This window comes from Chelonoidis abingdonii, chromosome 24 (assembly GCF_003597395.2).
Source record: "Chelonoidis abingdonii isolate Lonesome George chromosome 24, CheloAbing_2.0, whole genome shotgun sequence".
Lineage (NCBI taxonomy): Eukaryota > Metazoa > Chordata > Testudines > Testudinidae > Chelonoidis > Chelonoidis abingdonii.
In genome coordinates, this window is record NC_133792.1 from 12,911,504 (window position 1) to 12,933,584 (window position 22,081).

The following is a 22,081-nucleotide window of genomic DNA, read 5'->3' on the forward strand; positions in this document are numbered from 1 at the left end:
AGTTCTGCTTTTTCGGGGGGAGACTGGAAAGGACAGTCTGTTGTTCGTACAAAATGAAAGAGTTTCCAGAATTGTGGTGACAGTGAAATCTCTCAGGTTCTATAGGACGAGATCCCTGATTGTTTAAAAGATATTTGGCGTTGCCATAAGCAACCTCTCCTTTCAGATCCTTCCTTCCTACAACTGTTCTGATCTGTGCTTATACAGCACCTAGCGCAGTGGGGTCCTGGGCCATGACTCGGACTGCTCGGCGCTACGGTGATACAAATAATAAACAGTAACAATAACAACGGCTGCTGTCTCCGCATTCCGACAGAGCCTGAACATTCCAAAGTGCAGCGTGCAGAGAACAAAAAGCATCCCAACTTAACAGCTATGTGCAACCAAATGCAAAGTGCCAACGGAAGGGTAGGGTGCAAGACTTTTCTGTTTCCTCTTTAATTCTGTGTCCAAGGACTGGGTGTGATATTTACAGTCTGTATTGTATCTAGCCGGAGTAAGGCTGCTGGGCTTCTCTGCTTTCTAAAGGTCGCATCACCCGTTTGTGGATGCTGAGCCAGATCCTCTGCTAAAAGCAAAAGAGCCATGTTGATAGACACCAGCTGAGTATCTGGCCACTGATTTCAGTTATTTTGCAGTCCAAAGGTCCAGAAGAATCAAACAGTGCAGCAGGGAAGCTGGTGTGAACATAATGTGCCAGCCAAGTTGGTTGTATTTTTATGTCATTTTTCACCTGTGGGCAGCCTATAGTGAAACAATTTGATGAGCAGCCCTTCGGGCCTGTCCCTGCTAGTAGAGAAAAGACTGAACCTAGCTGTACTGAATCTATAGGGAATTCTGTATGGAAGCTCGGTCACATTCCGGGGTGCAGTCCAGCCCAGTGAGGGGTTGTCTCATCGCCTGCCCTGTAATGTTGGATGCCTCACAAGGCTTTGCTGCTGTAGCTCCCAACTCAGGCTGCGCACAGCCAGCGTACCAGCTTGCAGGTCACACTCTGAAGTGTCTGTGTGTCAGACAGAACTGGTTCAGCACTCTGACCCCAGCAGCTGGTCTGCAGCCCCTCAGCCACCCTCTGGCTTCCACCAGCCTTGGTTACTACTTGCAGGGTGACCCCAACACACTCCCAGTCCTGAATTTTCCCAAAAACATCTGTTCTGCAATGTCCAGCCCTCTCCTGGGGAGTTCAGAGGGATATTATGGTTGCTGCCCCTTTAAGGAGTCAAGACTCAAGTTGCTTTCACTGGAGTTACCTGATAGTTCAGTTTAAACACAGCACTGGATGGGTTTAGATTAGAAACAAAACATGGTTATTAAAAAAAGTCTATAGGATTTTAAGTGCATTCAAGTATGAGAGAGAAAATTGGAGACTGTTACCAGCAAAAACACACCTAAAAGTCTAAAACTGAATCTAGCAAGTTTTGATTCCAGACTTTGTTCAAGATGGCCATTCTCACCCCAGGCTTTCAGCAAGCTGGTGACTGCCCCTATCCACAGTCAGGATCTCTCTCCAAGGCCCAAAGGTGCTGGTGCCTTTGTCTTCTTGGGTGAAAGAGAGAAGTCGGGGTTCTCTGCCCCTTTCTTGAGTAGCCCAGTGAATCTTTGCAATGGATTCCTCTGAAGGTTACCCCTCCAAGGAAAGTTTATCACACAGTGAGGAAGGCGACACAGGGTTTGGCAGAGAAGGAAGGTCCATCCTCTTTTTACCTCCACTTGTGTTTGCTGAAATAGAAATTGTTCTGGTTCCTACCCTCTCCTCCCCCTGCTGAATTGAGGACCGTGTATGCTACTTTTATGTTACGTGAGGTAAATGCACATTTCTTTGTTTAGGATAGACCAGCATAACAACTGTTGCCTCAGCAGGGCTGTCTGGCTCTGAACATGTGCTTATAACAGGGGAATTCAGAACTGTACATATAATGATGCTATATACCTTTCACCAGGATATTATTGACCAGCAATGTATTCGTTTTTTCTCTGTGTCAGGATTACTGTCTCTCTCAGGGAAAGTCTGGGAGGGGGGAGAAGGGGGAATGGTTTATTTCTCCTGGTTTTAAGAATCCAAGGGATTTGGGTTCTTGGGGTCCCCAGGGAAGGTTGGGGAGATCAGAGCGCCCCAAAACACTATATTTTTGGGTGGTGGCAGGCTATCAAATCTAAGCTGGTAATTAAGCTTAGAGGAATTCATGCAGATACCCAAAATTTGGACACTAAGGTTCAGATTTGGGAATTATACCTTATGACAACCTCACAAGGCATATTTTGTACAAAGATTATTGCACTAGTATGTAGGGTATGAATACAGTGATGCTTTCAGTTACAGGCTCCTGGACGCAGGCAGCCTCTGTGGTTCGCCTGGATCCTGTGACCTTAGGTTTATGTATCCCAAATTAGTCATTTAAAAATAAGGACTAAAACCAAACTGAATTCTTTAAGTTTTGAGCCTCCAGGGCTGTTACAGATCATTTAATTTTGTGGCGGACTGTGAATAACATGAGTGATAGAATTTTAAAAGTTATTTAATATCAAATATCTATTTAATAATCAGGCCTGGCACCGTAATCATACACTGCACTGACACTCACGTGCTAAGAGGCAAGCCGCAATTAGTGATGAGTGGTCCCTAAATGAGGAGACTGGGTATAATCATTTCTCTAACAGTACCGTGATGGTGGATGGATGTGCCTAAGCTAAAATTAGTCTGTTACCCTTTGTATAATCAGTTATAACAACACCCCATCATTAATTAACATAAAATCGCTCTTTTACCTTTTCTGTAGTTCCACTACCATAATTAAATATTTTCTCCTTCCTTATTGGCTATTTAACATTAAGCAGCATTTGAACTGAAGTCTGTGTAAAAGCCATACCAATCATTGTCAATATAGATAACAGTGCCCAAAACATTAACATTTTATTTAAAACACTTGTAAAAACCAGTGGGGACCCAAACAACACGACCTGGGTTATGCCTGAATTTATCTGTGACTTGCCTCAGAATTGCCTCACTTGGCTACTCACATTGTACCAGACCTCGCTTGGCTATCGTCATGTCTATTCTTAGGAAACAGATTTTTTTTTGGGCCTACTTACATTTTCAACACATTTTTATATACACATAAGCAAGCATCAGCTCTACAGGCTAAGATCCCAAACTAACACACAGCATGGGCTGACTAATGTCACCATTCAGGGTCTCTTTAAGCCCTGGCTTTAGGGCAGGGGTAGGCAACCTATGGCACGGCCGCCGAAGGCGGCACGCAAGCTGATTTTCAGTGGCGCTCACACTGCTCGGGTCCTATCCACCGCTCCAGGGGGCTCTGCATTTTAATTTAATTTTTAACCAAGCTTCTTAAACATTTTGAAAACCTTATTTACTTTATATACAACAATAGTTTAGTTATATATTATAGACTTCTAGAAAGAAACCTTCTAAAAATGTTAAAATGTATGACTGTCACGTGAAACCTTAAATCAGAGTGAATAAATGAAGACTTGGCACACCACTTCTGAAAGATTGCCGACCCCTGCTTTAGGGTGACCAGAGAGCAAGTTTGAAAAATCGGGACAAGAGGTGGGGGATAATAGAAGCCTATATAAGAAAAAGTCCCAAATATTGGGACTGTCCCTATAAAATTAGGACATCTGGTCACCCTACCTGGCTTCAACAGTGCAGTCATGAAAGCGATCACTGACTGCACTTCAGACTCCAGATTAGGTCCTCAGATGATTTAAATCAGGGTAGCTTAATCTTCAATAGAGTGATGCTGATTTATACTAGCCGAGGCACTGACCCTCTTAGCCTGTGTGTAGGGTAACACGACTCTTATTGGCCTATGTGGGTGATGCATTGTAGGGGGATCTTCAGGGGCCAGGCAGTACAGCAATGTCATGTGGTATCTGCATTGATCGCTGGGATGGTGCTTTGGGCCCCAGGGATTCAAGTCTGATAGACTCATAGACTGTAAGGCCAGAAGGGACCATGGTGATCATCTAGGCAGACCTGCACGGTGCAGGCCACAGAACCTCACCCACCCATTAAATGTTTCCCTTCTTGCCAATCCGATAAGCTGCCCTCTAGGCTATCTAAGGATCTGTCTCAGGGATTCATCTGGCCCCATCACTGCACTGTCTGAGCATCTCACCGGCTTCGATGTATTTATCCTCCCAACCCCGTGGGAGGCAGGGCTGGGTTGCAGTTGGGGAACAGAGGCACAGGCTAAGTGTCAGGGATTTGAAGCCCTTCGCCCAAGTCTCAGCCTAGCACATAACCACTGGACCTTCCTATTCCAAGAGAGGGGCCTGAACCAACAGCTGGCCCGTGTGCTGCCCCAAATGAAGTAGTTTGACTTTGGAGCCACACTGGGCTCCTCCCTGCAGGAGATGCCGTGAATCAGGGACAGCGACAGCTGGGCCTCAAGCCCAGTGTTTGGGTGGGCGCAGTCAGTGTCTGCTCTCTCCACTTGGAGGATCCAGCCCAGCTTCCATCACCTGGAGGCGGGGAGGAGACGGCGGAAGACCTGGTTGTGGGGCAGTGTGTTGTATCATGTAAATAAATAGCATGGACTTGCCCCCTCCCCGCCACTGTTTATATAAAGAGGAGATGGGGGAGCCAGCCATTGATATCACAACCATGGCATTCAAGGTAGCTGGCACCGAGCCCCGCCTGAGAGGAGGGGGCCGAGGGAGAGAGACTAGGCTCCACGTATAGAAGAATTACTGGAAGCCGGTTTCTATAAGCAGATCCCAATGAAAAAGGCAGCACTGGGGTAAAAGAAAACCTCCCGCCACTCTGGAGGAGAGAAACAATGGCCCCTGGAAAAAAACAGGTGGTAAAAATAGAACCAAGGCCCTCTCCGTCACAGGGCCAAGGGGACCGACCGGCTGGAGTCCCGTGGCCATCCACACAGTCATATTTACAGGACGCCTCGTGCCATCGCATCGGGACTGGACCTGTAATAGGAGTGAGTTATTCTTACGAGGCTGGTGGTAGACTTTTTGGCAGTTAATTTCCAGTAGCTCCTGATAAGATCATCTGGGCGTGTGTGTGTGCGGGAATAGAGTTGCCAACAATCCCATATTACAAGGGACGTCCCGTACTGAAATAGAAAATTGCCTGTCCCGTACTAAATCAGTGCAGGGCGCCTTGTATCCCGTCTTTCAACATATTACGAATAGTCTCATTATGCAAAGCCAGTTTGATTATTCACTTAATGTCCAGAGATACAGTGTTTGTAACATGCGCCAATGTAGTAATGCAGAACCAGTCGCATGATTTACTGAACCAATGTATCTAGAGCACAGAGGTTCCCAAACTCTGGGGCACGGCCCCTTGAGGGGGCCACAGTAAGGTTATCAGGGGCCGCACTGAAAGGCTGGAATTAGTAGGGGGTTCTGTCCAGGAGAGGAAGTGGACAGGGATCTGTGCAGGGGCTTGGCTGCCAGGCCCAGGCTCCCTGCCTGCCTCGCTCCCCCACTGCTGCAGCAGCCACCAACCAGCAGTTATGCTCCTCTGCTGGGACATTGGCAGAGACTCTGCGAGTGGGGAGGCTACACCCCGGGAGTACTGACCCCCCTGGCAGGCAGAGCCCCTTCCTCACGCTGGTCCTTCAGCGCAGTTCCAGGGCATGCAGCCCTGTCCCTGCCGGACAGAGACTGACCAGGGAAAGCTGGGGTCAGCATGGGGCCCTATCCAGGAGGGCACATACTCACGGGTGCATCTCTCCACTTCCCTCCCGAGCCTGGCCCTTCTGCACTGCCCTGTTCACTTCCAGAGCTGGGTTCTGGCAGCTCAGACTGCCTGACTGCTGCAGGGAGTGGAAGATTTCCTCCACTGCTATGCGATTAGCACTCCCACCCCTGCGGTGGTGGGTGCCCCACCCCGGCCCCGTTGGCACAGGGCACTCCTCCCCCCCTAGGGGTGCTAACAGAACAGTCCCGTGCTTTTGAAATACAATGTTGACCACGCTATGCGGGAAGCTCGGCCCTATATTACAGAGCCCGCAGCCCAACCATCACCAGCTCCTCAGAGCAAGTTCAGCCTGGGTGGCCTCTAGGGAAAAACCAGGCTCTGGCAGAAAGTGGGATTCAGCAAGGGGTGCAGTGCCATGCAGATGTCCCTCAGGTGGTGCTGGGAGAAGGGTGAGGTGCTGCTGGAGGGTCTCTCTGTTAATTTGTCCGTCCATTACTGTGGTTAACTCCTGGGAGTTTTTCCATCCTGTACTTGGTAGTGTGGGGTAACAGTTTAGGGGACAGTGTTCAAACTTGGTCCCTGCGGTTTGGAACCTGAAGCCAGATTTAGGAGACTAACTCTAAGCACCCCAGATTGGTACAGATTAATGCTCCAAGTTTCAGGGTCCGAGGGGCTCCTAGACTGTCTTGAAACTAAAAAGCTGGTGGAACTAGCTGGCCCCTGAGCTCTGTACATACAGGTGTGGGGGGGGGAGGGCTCTGTGTGCTTCAAGAGTGGCCAAAGCGTGGCTAGTTGGCTGCAGCACGGGTTGCCATTGCCGGAAGTGTTCATTTGGAAATGCAGCCCCCGGGGCTTCCCCTGAATCTGAGCAGAGGAGAGCTGGGTTCTCTGTGGGCCACCAGGGCAGATTGCAGATGGCAGGGGTGGGGGAAGGGCTGCAGTCTGCTCTGCTCCATTTTTACTGGCTGTGGGTCTTGGCAAGCTGCTGGGGTGGGTCTTGGTTGGGCAAAGTGTGGAACTCCTTGGGCATTGGGACTGGTTGAGACAAACTTGGGACCCCCAGCAAAGCCAGTGGAAGGGCTCTCCTGGCTGCAATGTGCCAGGCTGGATGTAGGGGGAGCTGGGGCAATGGCCCGGCAATGGGAGGGCGTTCGTGGAGAGAGTTAAGGGGTGATGGATAGGGGGTTTCCGGTTAAATTGCGGGGAGGGGCTGCACACAACCCATGAGACTCCCCGGCAGGGTCCTGTTTTCAGCCGGCATGGAGCAGCTTCTGTGCTGCACTGCATGGCCATAAACACCACGCCAGCCTGGGCCGGGCCTGTGACAGGGGAGCTCCCAGTGGCTGCAGGTGCAGCCACATTGTCTGAGCTCACACAGGATGCACCAGCCAGGGTGGGGTGGTAGTTTCCCCAGGCCGCTGCGCATCTGTGTGCTGTTGACAACAACCAGCGCATCCGCTGAAACTAACCCAAACCATCGGGGAGGCACATTCCAGCCCCCGCCTCCCGGAGCAGCAGCGAGGTGACCTTGCTCTCGTGGCTCGCCAGTCAAACTCACGCTTTCCCCCCTGCACCAGATATGGACTCGACTCCTGGCCCTTGGGACTTGAGAATCTGGGGCCTGAGCTTCCCTGTGCTGACCCTAAATCAAGTAGGCTCTCATCCCCCCAGGACCCCTTTGCTCCAATCCCTGGCCGGTTCTCAGCCACCTTCTAGCTCTGGTGGCCCAAAGAGAGAGGTCGTGGGGTTTGTGTGGGTCTTTCCACCTTGGTCCTGTTCTTAACCAGCCATGCTGGGCTTATGTCATCTTCTCAGTTGCTTCTGACATGAACAGGAGCTCCAAGTCCTGACAGGATTCTCCTGACAGTAATACTCGAAGGAGATTGGGCTCTTCGCACAGCAGGGTGGATGGAGAGTGTGGGGGCATTGCATGTAACAGTGTGTCTGCTCTGGGGGGCGAGGGGGAAGGAGGGCGGGTATAGACCAGGTGTGATTGTCCTCACCAGCCCTCAGCAGGGTCCAGTTCAAGATAGAACATAGAGGCATAGGGACTGGGTCATACACGCATCAGCTGAGCATAGTCAGGGTCTCCTTCTCTCTTCCGTCAACCCCAGAAGACGGAGCTGGCCCCTTCCCTCCCTGTCCATGTAGCGGAGTCTCCCTGCCTGGGTCCAGGGGCAGTTGGTGTGAGGTGCCCATCCCACAGGCAGAATGGTTCCAAGCAGATCACGCTCTCTCATGGAGACTTTCAATTTGTTTCTTGCTGTGTTTGGCTTTAGCTTAATCTGCAGCACAAGCAGCCCAGGCTGAAAAGTCCTTGGCTGCCCTGTGTGGCTGGCCCATGTTCTCACAGAGTCTTGGTCCGTAAAATGTGGATGTGAGGTTTCCTCCTCTTCCCCCTACCATCAAGTCAGGCTCAGCCTGCCGTCTCTGCACCTCACTGCGGAGGGTGTACTGTCCCGAGTAAGCACGAGTGACATTATCCCCATTATCTCCTGCAGATGTGGCTCTTCCAGTTGAACGTGTCCTCAGCGGGGAGGACCACCCCACCTGAGCGGAAGGTGCTGTTTGTGATCATCTGTGACAAGTTCTGTATGGTGGCGGTTCATTCGGGGGATCTCCACCCAACCTTTATCTCGGTGAGTATTGTCCCTGGAAAGAGCAGAACTCCTAAACATATGCAATTGTCACAAGGAACATAGACGTGTCCTGGCTCCCATTGGCTTGTTCAGCACTTTCTCAAACCAGTTCCTTTGGGACGAATGTTCTCCAGCTCAGTCTTGCTGCATGGCGAGTTTTTATAGACTGTCTGAGTAAAATCGGATCCAGCCATTACTGGCTGAGCCACACATGGAACATCTGAGCAGAACATCAGAGGATGGAGATATCATGGCTTCCGCACTCAGCTCGTGAGGGCCACTCGGATTGAGTTCTGACTTTCCCCACAAAAACACATCGGGCTGTGGGTTCCGAGCGCGCCTGGAGAATTTCACTCACCAGGAATTTGCTTGAGAAGGGTCTGAGCAGCTGGAACGCGACCTCATACTAGCAAAGGGGACAGCCTTGGGGTAGCACTGTGTACTGCTGGGTGGAAGCATCCTTCGTAGGTCTTGTCCCCAGTCAAAAGGGAGTCGGAGGAAGTGCAGATCATGGTGGGGGAGGTGGAGTCCCTCACATCTCTAAGGTCTGGCCCTCTATGATTACAGAGCAGCATTGTCCCCCTTCATCATTGTTTTCAGTTATCACTGCAGCGCCTCAAGGTCCCAGCTGAGCTCAGGGCCCCATTGTACATACGCTGAGCGAGAGACACTCCTTGCCCTGAAGAGCGGGCAGTCTGAATATAGAGGGTGAGAGGGGAAGTGACTTGCCCAAGGTTACCCAGCAGCTCAGTGTCAGAGCTGGGAATAAGACTCAGGTCTCCTTAGCCCCAGGCCAGTGTCCTACGCCCTAGAATATGCTGCCTCTCCAGTCCTCCTTGGCTGAAAGGATGGTGGCCACAATACAGGGCCTCCAGGGACAGGGATGTAAATCTATGAAAAATGGGGACCCCGTGAGCTCCCTACAGGGGTGAGAAGGTTGCCCCACTCAAGAAGAGAAGCAGACTGGACTGTCACCTATTCAGCGAGTCAGGTGAAGGACAGTGCATTCAAAGCGAGAAATATCCAACCTTCTTCTCCTTCATGTTCTCCCTAGAGGCATGCTGGAGGGGAGACAAGCATTAGGTACGGTGCTGATTTCCTCCACCCCACGTGAGAGCTGGGGAAATGTGTATCTGGGGTTTTGGCGCTGGCCCATCCCCAGAGTGGACACGTGCTCTGCCCTGCCACCTGCTCGCCTCTCTTCTAATGACACTCTGTCTTCTCGAGCACCTGGTGGCATTAAGATGCTTTACGAACATGCATGAATAAAGGGGCACATGGCCACTGGGAGGCGGGGCAGGATTAGCAGCCCCCCATTTTACATGTAGGGAAGCTGTGGCACAGAGCTGTTCTGTGATCCTTGGGCATGTCCATGGCAGAGGCAGGAGTAGAAGTGGGGCTGGTTCTGCCAGCTGGCCAGGACACCAAAATCCTCAGGATCTGTTTGTGTGCATGACTGTGGCCAGGTAGAGACAGACATTTGGAAGGGTGGCCTAGTGGTTAGGGGGTAGCCTGTCCTCAGCAAACCTGACGGCAGGTCCCAATTCTGCCACTGACTTCCCGTGTGACCTTGGGCAAGTCACTTAGTCTCCCAATGCCTCTGTTCCCCACGTGTAAACTGGGGAGAGCAGCCCTGGCCTGCTTCCTAGGGGTGTTGTGAGGCTAAATTAGAGATTGTGAGGAACTTGAGTAAAATAGTGATGAGGGACACATAAGCACCACAGCTAGACAGAGCTGCTGATTGGACAATCTGAAGAGCCAGCTCTGAACAGAGCCCATGAGTTCTGGATCTACTCACTAGAGCATACTACCACACTCCATGGTAACAGTCAATAGCATGAATGTTGTTGTCACTAACACATGCTGATGCTTTGACTCCCTAACCCCCGCAATACCTGGCTTTGCTTCCCTTGGGAATTTGGCAGGCTGTGCCAGTCCCTGACTAACTCCACACCAACTCCCCTTGCCCAGGGAGAGATGACAGCTGGGGCAATAAATCCCTTACAGGAAGGGACATGTTATTAAAACAACATAGACGTGTGCCCTGGATAGGAGGGCGGGGAGGAGAGTGTGAAAGAAGGGGAGAAGGAAACATCTCCGTCTTGTCTCTGTCTCAGTCTCTCGTTCAGTCTTTCTGGCTCCTGTGTCCTGTTGTTTGCCTTTGTCTGTCTGGGTTTTTTTCTTGTGAGGCTGGGAAGCAAACAGCTGGTGGCATCTGGAGAGAGCAGCTCAGCTCCTCTGGCTGGGCTGAGCAATGGGCCCCATGGAAGGGGGGAGTTCTTGGCCAGTTAGCTGCTGGCCGCTGCCCCAGCTGGAAGAAATCCTCCAAATTCCAAACCAAGCCCTCCAGGACCCATTAGTATTGATAACAAACAGCAGGGGCTGGAGATGGCATGTGACCCCCCCCCCATCAGAAACATGTGCGCTGCCTCCAAGTGACTGAGGGAACATCCCCAGCTGAGAAGCCAAGTGCTGCACCCTCGTGGGGGAGCTGGTGGGGCTGGGCCCAGGGACTGGAAGGAATGCAGAGCTAGGACAGGAGGTGACGAAAGGACTCTTGAAGGTCAGCGCTGGCAGTCAGGCAGCGGGGGGGGTGCCATGGGCAGGGAGGGGCATGTCCAGGCTGTTCACCAGCCGTCACGGCCCGGTTTGCACTTCGCACCAGAGGTGGCTTCACAATTCAGGGCAGATTTTATGGTTAATAAAGGCCCGATTTTTCCTCCTGTCCTGCAGAGAGGATCTGAGCCCGATACATCCCATAGGGGAGGGAAAGAGGGGTCCCTGACCTCCATATTCCCAGTGAGAGGGAGACCAACACCCCATGCACCCAGGAAGTGGGAAGGGGGCCCCTGAGCCCCATACAGCCTGCTCCTGAGCCCTGTGCAGCCAGTAGCTGCATCTGGGCTCCCTTCCTCTAGGACTCAACTCCATATGCCCAGCACCGCTTACTAGGAGCTGGTTTGCCGAGCCGGATTTCGTCCCTCTGCAATGGTGATTTAATGCTTAGCTTCCCCAGCCTGCAGTGCTCCCCAGTGCAGCATATGCCTCCCCGGCCGGACACAGGCTTCTGCACAGCCAAGGGGGACCCCTTGTGGAAACGTTGGCAGCGCAGCATTGGATCACGGGCCAGGAGGGCGCTCGCGGGAGTTTGTAGCAACAGCCCTGGCCTGGTGCTCGCTGCACAGGGCATGTGGATGCTTTGCTAATGCTCCGATCATCTTCTGGTTTGTGGTCAGTGGGTCCGACTTCCAGGTCAATGCAGCCCATGCCTCCCTGCTGCTCTCTGGGGGGCTTCCCTGCGTCTCGCGCCTCGGGAAGCCCTGGCTGCCGGGGCCCCCCATCTGGCTGCGTTCATCTCCTTTCTGCGGCTGCCCTCCTGTTAGGGAGCCCCCTGCGGGGCCTTTGGGCCCCTGCCTCCTCCTGGGAGCCAGGCCAGTACAGCCACAGGGCGCCAGGCAGCTGCACAGAAGCCGTGGGGTGTGTGGAACTTCGGAATTGCTAGGGATGAAGGGAACAGCTGGGTTCATCCTCCCGCCAGCCTAAACCAGAGCTCGGCCTGATGCTTGGGAGGTCCCCGGCCCTCTGTGCTCCTGGGTCTCCCCGGGGGTATGTCCCGGGCTCTGTACCATGTTTCTCTGTTGTCCTCTGGCTGAATCAGGAGATGCGCTGGCAACAGGCTAGCAAAGCCTGCAAAGAGCCCCCCTTGTGAGGGGTCCGTGTGCAGCGGAGAGGAGCAAGGATGGGATGGGAGGCGCTAGCCAGCCCTTCTGGACTGTGCTTCTGCATGGAGGATCAAGCGCAGCGCTTAACCTCTGGGTGCAGGAGCGAGAACCTGGCAGGGAGCCGGGGAGATACTCTGGCTGCAAATGGTTTCAAAACCCCAGACACCTGGGGCAGGCTGGGTCACTCACAATCTGCCCCCCAGCTGGCCTGTATCCCCCTGCGTCCTGCAGCACGCCCCTCCCCCAGACTGCCCTCCCCTCAACTGGCCTGTATCTATCTGCCTTCTGCAGCCTGCCCCTCTCCCAGACTGCCCCCCCACCTGACCTATATCCCCCTGCTTCCTGCAGCCTGCCCCTCTCCCAGACTGCCCCCCCCACCTGACCTATATCCCCCTGCCTCCTGCAGCATGCCCCTCCCCCAGCTGGCCTGTAGCCCCCTGCCTCCCGCAGTGCGCCCACCCCCAGACTGCCCTCCCCCCAACTGGCCTGTATCTACCTGCCTTCTGCAGCCTGCCCCTCTCCCAGACTGCCCCCTCCTCCTGACCTATATCCCCCTGCTTCCTGCAGCCTGCCCCTCTCCCAGACTGTCCCCCCAACCTGGTCTGTATCCCCCTGCCTCCCGCAGCATGCCCCTCCCCCAGCTGGCCAGTAGCCCCCTGCCTCCCGCAGTGCGCCCCACCCCCAGACTGCCCTCCCCCCAACTGGCCTGTATCTACCTGCCTCCCGCAGCCTGCCCCTCTCCCAGACTGCCCCCTCCCACCTGGCCTGTATCCCCCTGCCTCCCACAGCACGCCCCCTCCTCCAGACTGCCCCCCGAGCTGGCCTGTATCCCCCTGCTCCCACAGCGCGCCCCCTCCTCCAGGCTGCCCCCCCTACCTGGCCTGTATCCCCCTGCCTCCCACAGCGCGCCCTCTCCCTCTGGCTCAGGCCCCGCACCCTCTGCCCGATTCCCGCTGCGGCAGGCCCCTCCCTGCGGCTCAGGCACTGTACTTGGCCCTAGCTGGCTTTCCCCTCTGGCCCTGGATCTGAGCGGAGGGCCAGTCTGAGCAGCAAGTGACGCACAGAACTTGAAAAAGCTCCCGTTTCCTCTGCCTGTTTGGAGGAAGGTCAGGGATGGGATTTGGCTCCAGTGAGCTTGGCTGGGGTTGGGAGCTTTGTTAGCAAACTACACCACCTTCCTATTTGTATCTAATAATAACCCGGGCTGACAATGGCGGAGGCAGGGGCAGGGTGCAAAGAGCTATCAGATCGACCCTGGCACCACTCCTGCCAGTGACCCCTCCACTGACCCCCCACGCGCTGCCCTGGGGAAGTGACGTGCCAGCCCAGCTCTGGCTCATGCTTCCTGGCCCCCTTCCCCGGCATGCGCTCACCCAGCAAAGGTGACCCAGGGGTTCAGACAGGCTGGCTGCCGGCTCTGCTGAATGTTCCTGGAAAATCCCAGCGCCATGCCAGCTGATTCAGCCTTCCTGTGAGGCCGCCAGAACCCAAGCGCAGCCAGGCTGCCTGTGTGATACCCACCTGGGATTTGGTGTGTGAGGAGAGTCCCCGGGAGTGCTGGGCCGAGCCGGCTGGGCCGCCAGGGCAGGGCGTTGCCTACATGTGTGCCGCCATTTTCCAACACAGCCAGGGATGTTGCGGCGTCTTGGTGTCTGGTTGCTTGGTCACCTTTGGGCCTGAGTTCCAAAGAGCAGCACGTTTCCTGGGCCCCTGCACCCAATGGGGCGTTTGGCGCTAGCCTGATATTTGGTGGGATGTGGGGCTCTGGTGTTGTCCCAGCCAGAAGCCCAGTCACCAACCAGAGCGGTCGTGTCCATTCTATTGCTGGCTTGTTTTTTTTCAGAATAACATGGGCTACAGAGTCATGGGCAACATGCCCATCCCCTTTGAGCAGACCAATGGTGAGCAGCTTGTACAACAGGAGAAAGACCATTATGATAACATCACTTCCTACACCGAGCTGGAAAACCCCCGCCACATCCACTTCCGAGTGGGCGAAGGTGGGTCCTGGAAGGGCTCGGGGCTGGGAGCTGGCATCCACAGTGCGGTGATGTGCTATCACCCCTTGGAGGCTCCCCAGTACCCAGTTGTCGCTCTGGTTCACACGATCAAAGCAGCGGGCGTGTTTCAGGGCAGCACATGGCTCCCTGCCTCATTGGCGGGCCGTCTCTGGGGACTTAGGCTATTAAAAGAAATGAGCCGTTTTTACCGTGAAAAGCCACGTTGGCGAAAGACGTTTCTCGACTCAGGCTTAGACTTTCAATGACATGGCAGGTTTGTTTTCTGTTAGTGCTGTGGACTTCCTCACAGCAGTGTCTTGTCTCTGCCAGCTGGCATCTCAGCAGCGTGCACTCCCTCGCAAGCAGTGGTTCGTGCTCAGCGCTGCCTGCAGGAGCTAGTTTGGAGCTAGTCAAGCACAGGCTGCGTGGATAAGGGAGAAAGGGGATGCTATAGACAAGATTCCTCAATACCAAATGGTACCACTGAGACTCTCAGTGCTGTGTGTGTCTAAAACCATCCGCACTGATGCTCATGGAATGCAGGGAGCAGTGGGCCACACTGAGCCATGGCGTAAGAGGTTGCAACTCCCACTGGCGTCAGCAGGAGCTGTGTCCATTTCTACCAGGGCTCAGTATCTTGCAGCGTAGCAGTGAGGGGCATGGGAGCCCAAGTCAGAAGTCCAAGGTCTGTCCCACACCTTGGCCTGGAGACCAGGCCCCTGTGAGGTAGGGGAGGGAGGTCACTGCAGCTCAGCAGAGTTCCCCACACTGGAGCATACAGATGATTTTTTCTTCTCTCGCCCAGATGCCAGCAGTCCAGAGAACTGCATCGTGCAGCCTGGCTTCAATGCCTGGCGGTACCTTCAGACCGAGTTCTTAGTCCCAGAGGTTAAAGGCTGCACCAGCCCCAGTGCGAAGAAGGGGAAGGAGGCTCACATTTTGCATGTGCAGCAAGGCCCAGCGGAGACCAGGTAATTGGTGTGCTTTCAACCCTGTCCTCTCGCAAAGGGAGGGATCGGCGCGCTCTCCGCTTCGGCCCTCCCCATCAGAGTACGCCTGAGGCTGGCTACAGGTTCTTCCCTAGCCGAGCAGTTGGGCCGAGAGCCGCACTGCAGGTTAGCTAAGCTCACTGTGCTGCCAGGCAGTGTCTGCAGTGGAACTTCGCTTAGGAAGGGAGCCCCTTCCCGCCACACACACATGCTGGCTGGGTCCCAGCAATGGGGCCGAGAGAGCATGTCTTGAGGCTTGGCCCAGGGAGAAGTTGTGTTGGTCAGAGGGTGGGCGGCAAGGCTCGAGGACGAATTCAGGTTTGTGAGCTCTGAGGACGGAGCTGTGGGTGTTGGGGATCATTGGAAGAAGGAGGACGGATAGGGGTGATTTGGAGGAGGGTTGTGGTTTGCTTTGCCTGTAGGCAAGAGCCCAGCAGCGGTAGAAGTGCTGGGGTGGGGTGTGTTCTGGAAGGGGATGGCACCTTGTCAGGACCCAGGCCAGGGTGTAGAGCAGTGTGGGGTATCTCCCCCTAGTTAAGTGGGGGCGTGGCTAGGGAAACTCTGAGGCCAGTGAGATGGGAGGTCTGTAGGGCTGGGAAAGGTGTGGAGGGTCTTGAAAACCACCCACTCTAGCCAGTCTCCGTGATTCCTCTCTGGCTAGGCCCGTGTGTGTGTGAGAGACAGAGAGAGAGGAGCACGTGGCGTATTTTGTTGTTGGCAAAAGAGGCCCTGAAGTTGGCAGAGGGCTTGTTAGCAGAAGAGGCCTGCCGTTGGAGTCTTTGTCCGGGGGTCCAGCTGTGGCTGAGAAGGTGGACTAACCATCGTGGGAGGCCATGTTGGTTCATGAGCCCATCAGTTTATTCTGGGGTTTGCACTGTAGCTCTCAGCCCGTGGAGGTGAAGGTGACTGTGGTCTGCCCTGAAGCAAAGCCGCTGCAGGATCTGGAAATACTGCTGATCCTCCAAAGCCAACCCAACGTGACCTGGAACATTGATACGCAACGCACCGTGAGCATCATGGTAAGGCAGGAGAGAAATGCTGATTGAGAGCTCATATTTCCGTGATGCCTTTCAGTTCAAAATGTTCACAGGGCGGGAGGGCCACCCCACCTGAAAAGCAGCCATCTCTGGGGTGGAACACAGCAGTTGTTTCAAAGCACATAGCCATGCTGCAGAGCAATCCGGGATGGGGAGTGAAGAGTTCTGTGTCCAACTGAAACAGCAGGAGGAGTTTAGGGAAGCAGAATGTAACTGAGTGAGAATCTGGCCAGGACAATGGGCTTAGCAACCCGACTCTGTGACAAGCATCCTGGGATGTTGAAAGGCCACCAGTGGCCAGGACCTCTGGCCACCGCTCAGACGAAAGGTGGTACCTGACAGCAGCACAGAGGTTAAAGTAAAAAGGAGTAGGGGGGAACCCAGCTTCCCCTCGTCTCCCTGGTTTGGGCAAGCAGCACTCCCCTACAGCATCACATGTCTGGCTGGTGCGGTGAGAGCGCCCCCTCCTGCTTTGATCTATTTTAACCATTAGTGCCACCTATTGAATCCCCAGTGCTGGAGTGCTCCACAGCCGCCTCTTTCCAAGTACCAGCCTGGCCTACTGCAGCTTGCCTGGGTCCTGATGGGATCCCGGCATCAGAACAGACTCTCACAGAGCTGGGGCCTGTTCTCCCAAAAGCAAGCTTTAGTTTTGCCAAAGGGGCTTCATGACACGCCGGGGGCTGCGTCAACACGCAGAACACCTGGGCTTCTGCAGGCTTTGTCCTTAGGCTGGCAAGGGCTAGAAAGGCTGCAGAGGAGGCACCCGTTTGTGCCCTCATTGAGCCTGACTGAAAAATAACCCCCTCAGCTTCCGCCAAGTCTGTGATTGCTCGTGGGTCACAAACAAGCTTGCTAGCACCCACCACCACCCACCGGCACATCAATTCCTGTCTTCTCTCTCTCTTTCCCTCCTACTTCTCTCTCCTCCCTCTTCTCCCTCCACAGGCGTCTGGGAAATACCGGATCACCAGATTCCCCTCTGAGCAATTGGATGAGAGAGTCCTCCCTGGCAGCGAGCAGGGCCTGATCGGCTTGGCCCACCAGAGAGGATTTGATGACATAGCTTCATATACGAACATCCCGTCTGCTACCCATGTGATCCTTGAGCTACACAGATGTGGTGAGTCTCTGTCCAGCCACTCGACTCATTTGTCAGCCAGGCTCTGAGGGTAGGTCTACGCTGCAATTAAACACCACTGGCTGGCCTGTGTCAGCTGACTCAGGCTCACGAGGCTTGGGCTACAGAGCTGTTTAACGGTGACATAGACATTCGAGCTCAGGCTAGAGCCCAGGCTCTGGGACCCATTGCGGGGTCTATGCAGCAGCTAAACAGCCCTGTAGTGCGAGCCCAAGTTAGATGACATGGGCCAGCCACGGGTGTTTAAATCTCAGTGAAGACATTCTCTAAAGGCTCCACGGGCAAAATTGCCACATGGCTCAGAAGGTTGGGAATGGGCTGCCGAGCCTCCCACCTCTGTGTCACTGGCTCAGATCCAGCCCAGGTCAGTAGTTGCTAAGAGATGTCATCTGATGGCTGCTTGGTGGTCTCAGCCCAGATCCCAGTGAGCAAGTGTCCACATCAGAATTTGCACAAATTGTTCCCCTTATTGACAGCCTCAACAGAAGTGCCCGGGATTGGCTGGGTCATGGCAACTGAGCCCCCCGCCCTCAAGACATGGCTCTCTCCAGCTAAGGCCTATCGGTGGGGCAACGTATGGGACATTGGCCCTGCTACTGCCTGTGCCATACCTGTTCTGAGCATCAAGATAACTTCACTCTCCAGAGCTCAGTCTGGCCCTTTCCCCAGCACTAGATCAGCCCTTCTGGGTTCTATCATCACCTGCATTGTGAGGGTTACTCTTGCGTTTGCAAAGACGTCATCCCAGTGAGTTAAGATACCAATACCTCTCTCTGGGCTGCCGAAGGAAGCCCCTGCCCAATGCTGTCCTGATGTTGATTTTTATAGAACCAGAAGAGAAGACTCCACCACCAACACCTGCACAACACCCCAAAACCGTCAACATTGTTCAAACAGTTTTCAATCTGCTCCCACCGTGGAAGTGCACAGACGACTCCATTGAGATAGTCGTGCCGAAGATGAACTTAAAGGTGAGTGGCTAAATTGAAGAGCACGGGCTTGAGAAATCACATGCTCCGGACAGAACTGTGGGAACAGAACTGGGACCTGGGAGAAGGAGCTCAGCACCTTCCAGAATTGGGCTCTGGGTTTCTTCCTGTCTCCAACATTTGGATGCTGGGCGTCAGAGGGTTCTGCCTTACTCTGCCTCTATGGAGGGAGGAGAAAAGCAACAGAGGGACCAACCATATGTTTTCTCCAAGCCGGGGGAGGCAGCGGGGGAGAATCTGGGATTCTGCCTGGAACAGATGATGGACACATTGGTATCTTTCTCTTAGGATTTAAATGACTACATCACTGATATCACATTGCAAGACCCCCGTTGCAGAGCTGAACAAAACCAAACTCACTTTGTGCTGAAAAGGTATTTGGGGGACTGCCACACCAAACTGGAGAGTAGAATTCTAGCCAGGAATAAGGTCAGTGATAGTCCCACGTGATGCTAACATCTACATTCTTATCCGTGTGAATGACTTGGTGTTACTGTCTGCCTCACACCCAGCACACTGATTCCTGGTCTGTTGCTCAGAGATATTGCCCCCCTTCCCCCAGTCCAGAGATTCCCACTGTACAGACTCGCCGAGGTATTAATCTGCCGTCCTCGTCTGGGCAGAGATTTCAGGTGTATTTCACTGAGACTTTGTCACTTTCAGGCATCAATGAAAGTCCTGGTGTATTTCACAGCATGGGACTGTTAGAACCCATTTCTGCCCCCACTGAATGCATGTTTGGCCAGTGTCTTCAGTGGGAGTGGACTCAGGCTCTTTCAGCAGGTATTTCACTTAATTCCAGCCCCCTTTTCTAACAGCTGCTGACCAATAACTCTGATATCAGTCACTGTCAGCCGTGAGTGCTCAGACTTTTGAAAATCAGGCTAAGTCTTAATAATCCTGCTGTGGGCCACTCAGGTAGCAGGATGTAGTCAAGAAGGCTTGAGCAACATGCCAATTCAGATTCTCCATTTCAGCAGCCCTGCTGTTAGATGGTTCATGGGTTTGCACCTTGCCACTTCCCCAGCCCCAACCCAAAGGGTGCTGCTTTAGGCTCCTAGTACTTGTGGGAAAATCAGATTTGGTCAAAATGAGGGACTGGGTGGGAAATGCTACCTGCTAAACAGCCCTTGGCTGTCTGCTCTGGCTTTGCAAATGGAAGTGACATTTGGACAAGTAGCATGAAATAATCACATTGCCTTCCTGGGATGAAACCTACATGAACTGTCATTCATGGCAAGTGACCCCAGCTGATCAGCTTTAGACAGCTAAGGACCATGGCAATTTTTATTTATATAGTGGCATAAATGTGCGTACGTGTCTCTTGCCCTGGAAAGCTGCCTCCCAAAGGACTCTGCTTGCAAACCACAAACACTCGCAGGAGCCGACTCTCACTTCATTTCTCTGTAAGATGCGCTCAGTTTTTAAGCAAAAAAGCCGTTGTTTTTATCTGCCTGCCAACGCTGCAGTCCGACGGCAACTTGGTAACCATTCTCTTGCCAATGCATGAGCCAGGAATAGCCTCCAGCTTCCTCTATCAGAGATGTAAGGATCTGCAGGGCTGTAGTGTATCTTTGTCACTGGAATACGCAGATATGAGTCTCTCCATGCTGGGAGCAAATTGGCTGAGTAAGAAGGTGCTTTTTTTGCCTGGTTGCTTTTTGCTCTGGAGCCTCGCGTTAAAGAAATGGATCCAAACTGTCTTGTTAATTAACAAAGGTGTGTAAGGAAAGCCAAGGGCTGATGTCCTGAGGAAGGTGTGAGGCTCTTAAGAAAAGAAGACAAACCTTTAATGCCAGTCAGAATTGTCATGGAGTATCCGTTAGTATCCATGGAATATCCATTTAGCTATAGTAAGTCCTCACTTAAAGTCCTCTCTGTTAAAGTTGTTTCGTTGTTACGTTGCTGTCAGTTACAGAACATGCTCCTTCAAAGTTGTGCAATGCTCCCTTATAACCTTGTTTGGCAGCCACCTGCTTTGTCCACCGCTTGCAGGAAGTTGGAGCTAGCTGATGGGGGCTTGGAACCAGGGTGGACCGGCAGCCCCCCTATCAGCTCCCTGCTCCCCTAAGTTCCCTGTACAGCAGCCGCCCAGCAGGCTAGCAATTGCTGCAGTTCAGCTGTTCCTCCCGCCACTGCCATGTGCTGCTCCTGCCCTGTGCCTTGGAGCTGCTCCTAGGAGCCTCCTGCTTGCTGTGCGGGGTGTGTGTGCGCTAATATCAGGGTGTTCCCCCGCCCCCCGCTTACCCCGTCTCCATAGAGCGGGGGTGGGCACAACAGGGCTCAGGACAGAGGGAGCTTGCTGGCAGTAGCTGCTGTCTCAACTTGCTGATCTACTTAAAAAGGCAATGTTCTTAGAGTGGTGTCAGCGTACTTAAAGGAGCAATGCGCATCTCTCTCTCTCTCACACAAGGTGTGTCTGTCTCTGTCTGCCATGCTGTCTTCCCTCCCTCCATTCATGCTGCCTTGTAGAGTGTGAGGCTACATTAACAACATGTTAACCCTTGAGGTTTCAGCCCAGTGCAGCATTCCCTGGGAAATATCACACCCTCTTCTACCCTCTGACTTCACCACCTCAACCAAGCTTCACAATCATCAATGCTGTGTACAGTATTGTTTGTTTAAAACTTATACTGTGTGTATGTGTGTGTATGTATATATATATATATATATATATAGTCTTTTATTTGGTGAAAAAAATTTCCCTGGAACCTACCCCCCCCCCCTTTACATTAATTCTTATGGGGAAATTGGATTCGCTTAACATCGTTTCGCTTAAAGTTTCATTTTTCAGGAACCTCACTTAACGTTGTAGTTATGAGTTGCTGTAATGGAACAGAGAGTACACTTATAAAGTTTGTGGATAATACCAAGCTGGGAGGAGGTCACAAGTGCTTTGGAGGATAGGGTTAAAATTCAAAATGATCTGGACAAACAGGAAAAATGGTCTGAAGTAAATAGGATGAAATTCAATAAGAACAAATGCAGAGTGCTCTGTTTAGGAACGAACAAGCAGTTGCACACATACAAACTGGGAAATGACTGCCTAGGAAGCAGCACTGCAGAAAGGGATCTGGGGGTCATAGTGGACCACAAGCTAAATATGAGTCAACAGTGTAACACTGTTGCAAAAAAAGCGAACATCCTTTTGGCATGTATTAGTAGGAAAGTTGTAAGCAAGACAGGAGAAGTAATTCTCCCACTCTGCTCCATGCTGATTAGGCCTCAACTGGAGTATTGTGTCCAGTTCTGGGTGCCACATTTCAGGAAAGATGTGGACAAATCAGAGAGAATCCAGAGAAGCGCAACAAAAATGACTAAAGGTCTAGAAAACATGAGCTATGAGGGAAGACTGAAAAAAATGGGTTTGTTTAGGCTGGAGCAGAGAAGACAGAGAGGAGATATAACAGTTTTCAAGTACCTAAAAGGTTGTTACAAGGCGGATTGAGAAAAATTGTTCTTCTCAACCTCTGAGGCTAGGACAAGAAGCAACGGGCTTAAGTTACAGCAAGGGAGGTGTAGGCTGGACATTAGGAAAAACTTCCTAACTGTCAGGGTGGTTAAGCACCAGAATAAATTGCCTAGGGAGGTTGTAGAATCTCCGTCACTGGGAATTTTTAAGAGCAGGTTAGACAAACACCTCTCAGGGATGGTCTAAAAAATACTTAGTCCTGCCTTGAGTGCAGGGGACTGGACTAGCTGACCTGTCGAGGTCTCTTCCAGTCCTATGATTCTATGATTAGTATCAATAGCCATTTCTGGTAATGACAGGCTAGGCTGGGCAGGTACCCAGTACCAATGTCCATTACATCCGTTAAGCCAGTGGTTCTCAAACGAGTCCAGGGCCCCATGGGGGGGCTGCAAGCAGGTTTCAG

General features: G+C 52.9%; 1 protein-coding gene across 1 annotated transcript in view; it reads left to right on the top strand.

Annotated features, from left to right (window-relative positions):
* Nucleotides 1-22,081, top strand: part of ENG (endoglin) — a 57,262-nt gene that overhangs the window by 21,740 nt on the left and 13,441 nt on the right. The window contains exons 3-9 of the mRNA XM_032797791.2: nt 8,191-8,328; nt 13,894-14,050; nt 14,856-15,021; nt 15,920-16,058; nt 17,025-17,199; nt 18,046-18,188; nt 18,495-18,635. Coding sequence (XP_032653682.1) covers nt 8,191-8,328; nt 13,894-14,050; nt 14,856-15,021; nt 15,920-16,058; nt 17,025-17,199; nt 18,046-18,188; nt 18,495-18,635 — 1,059 coding nt within the window. The remainder of the gene's footprint in view (nt 1-8,190; nt 8,329-13,893; nt 14,051-14,855; nt 15,022-15,919; nt 16,059-17,024; nt 17,200-18,045; nt 18,189-18,494; nt 18,636-22,081) is intronic.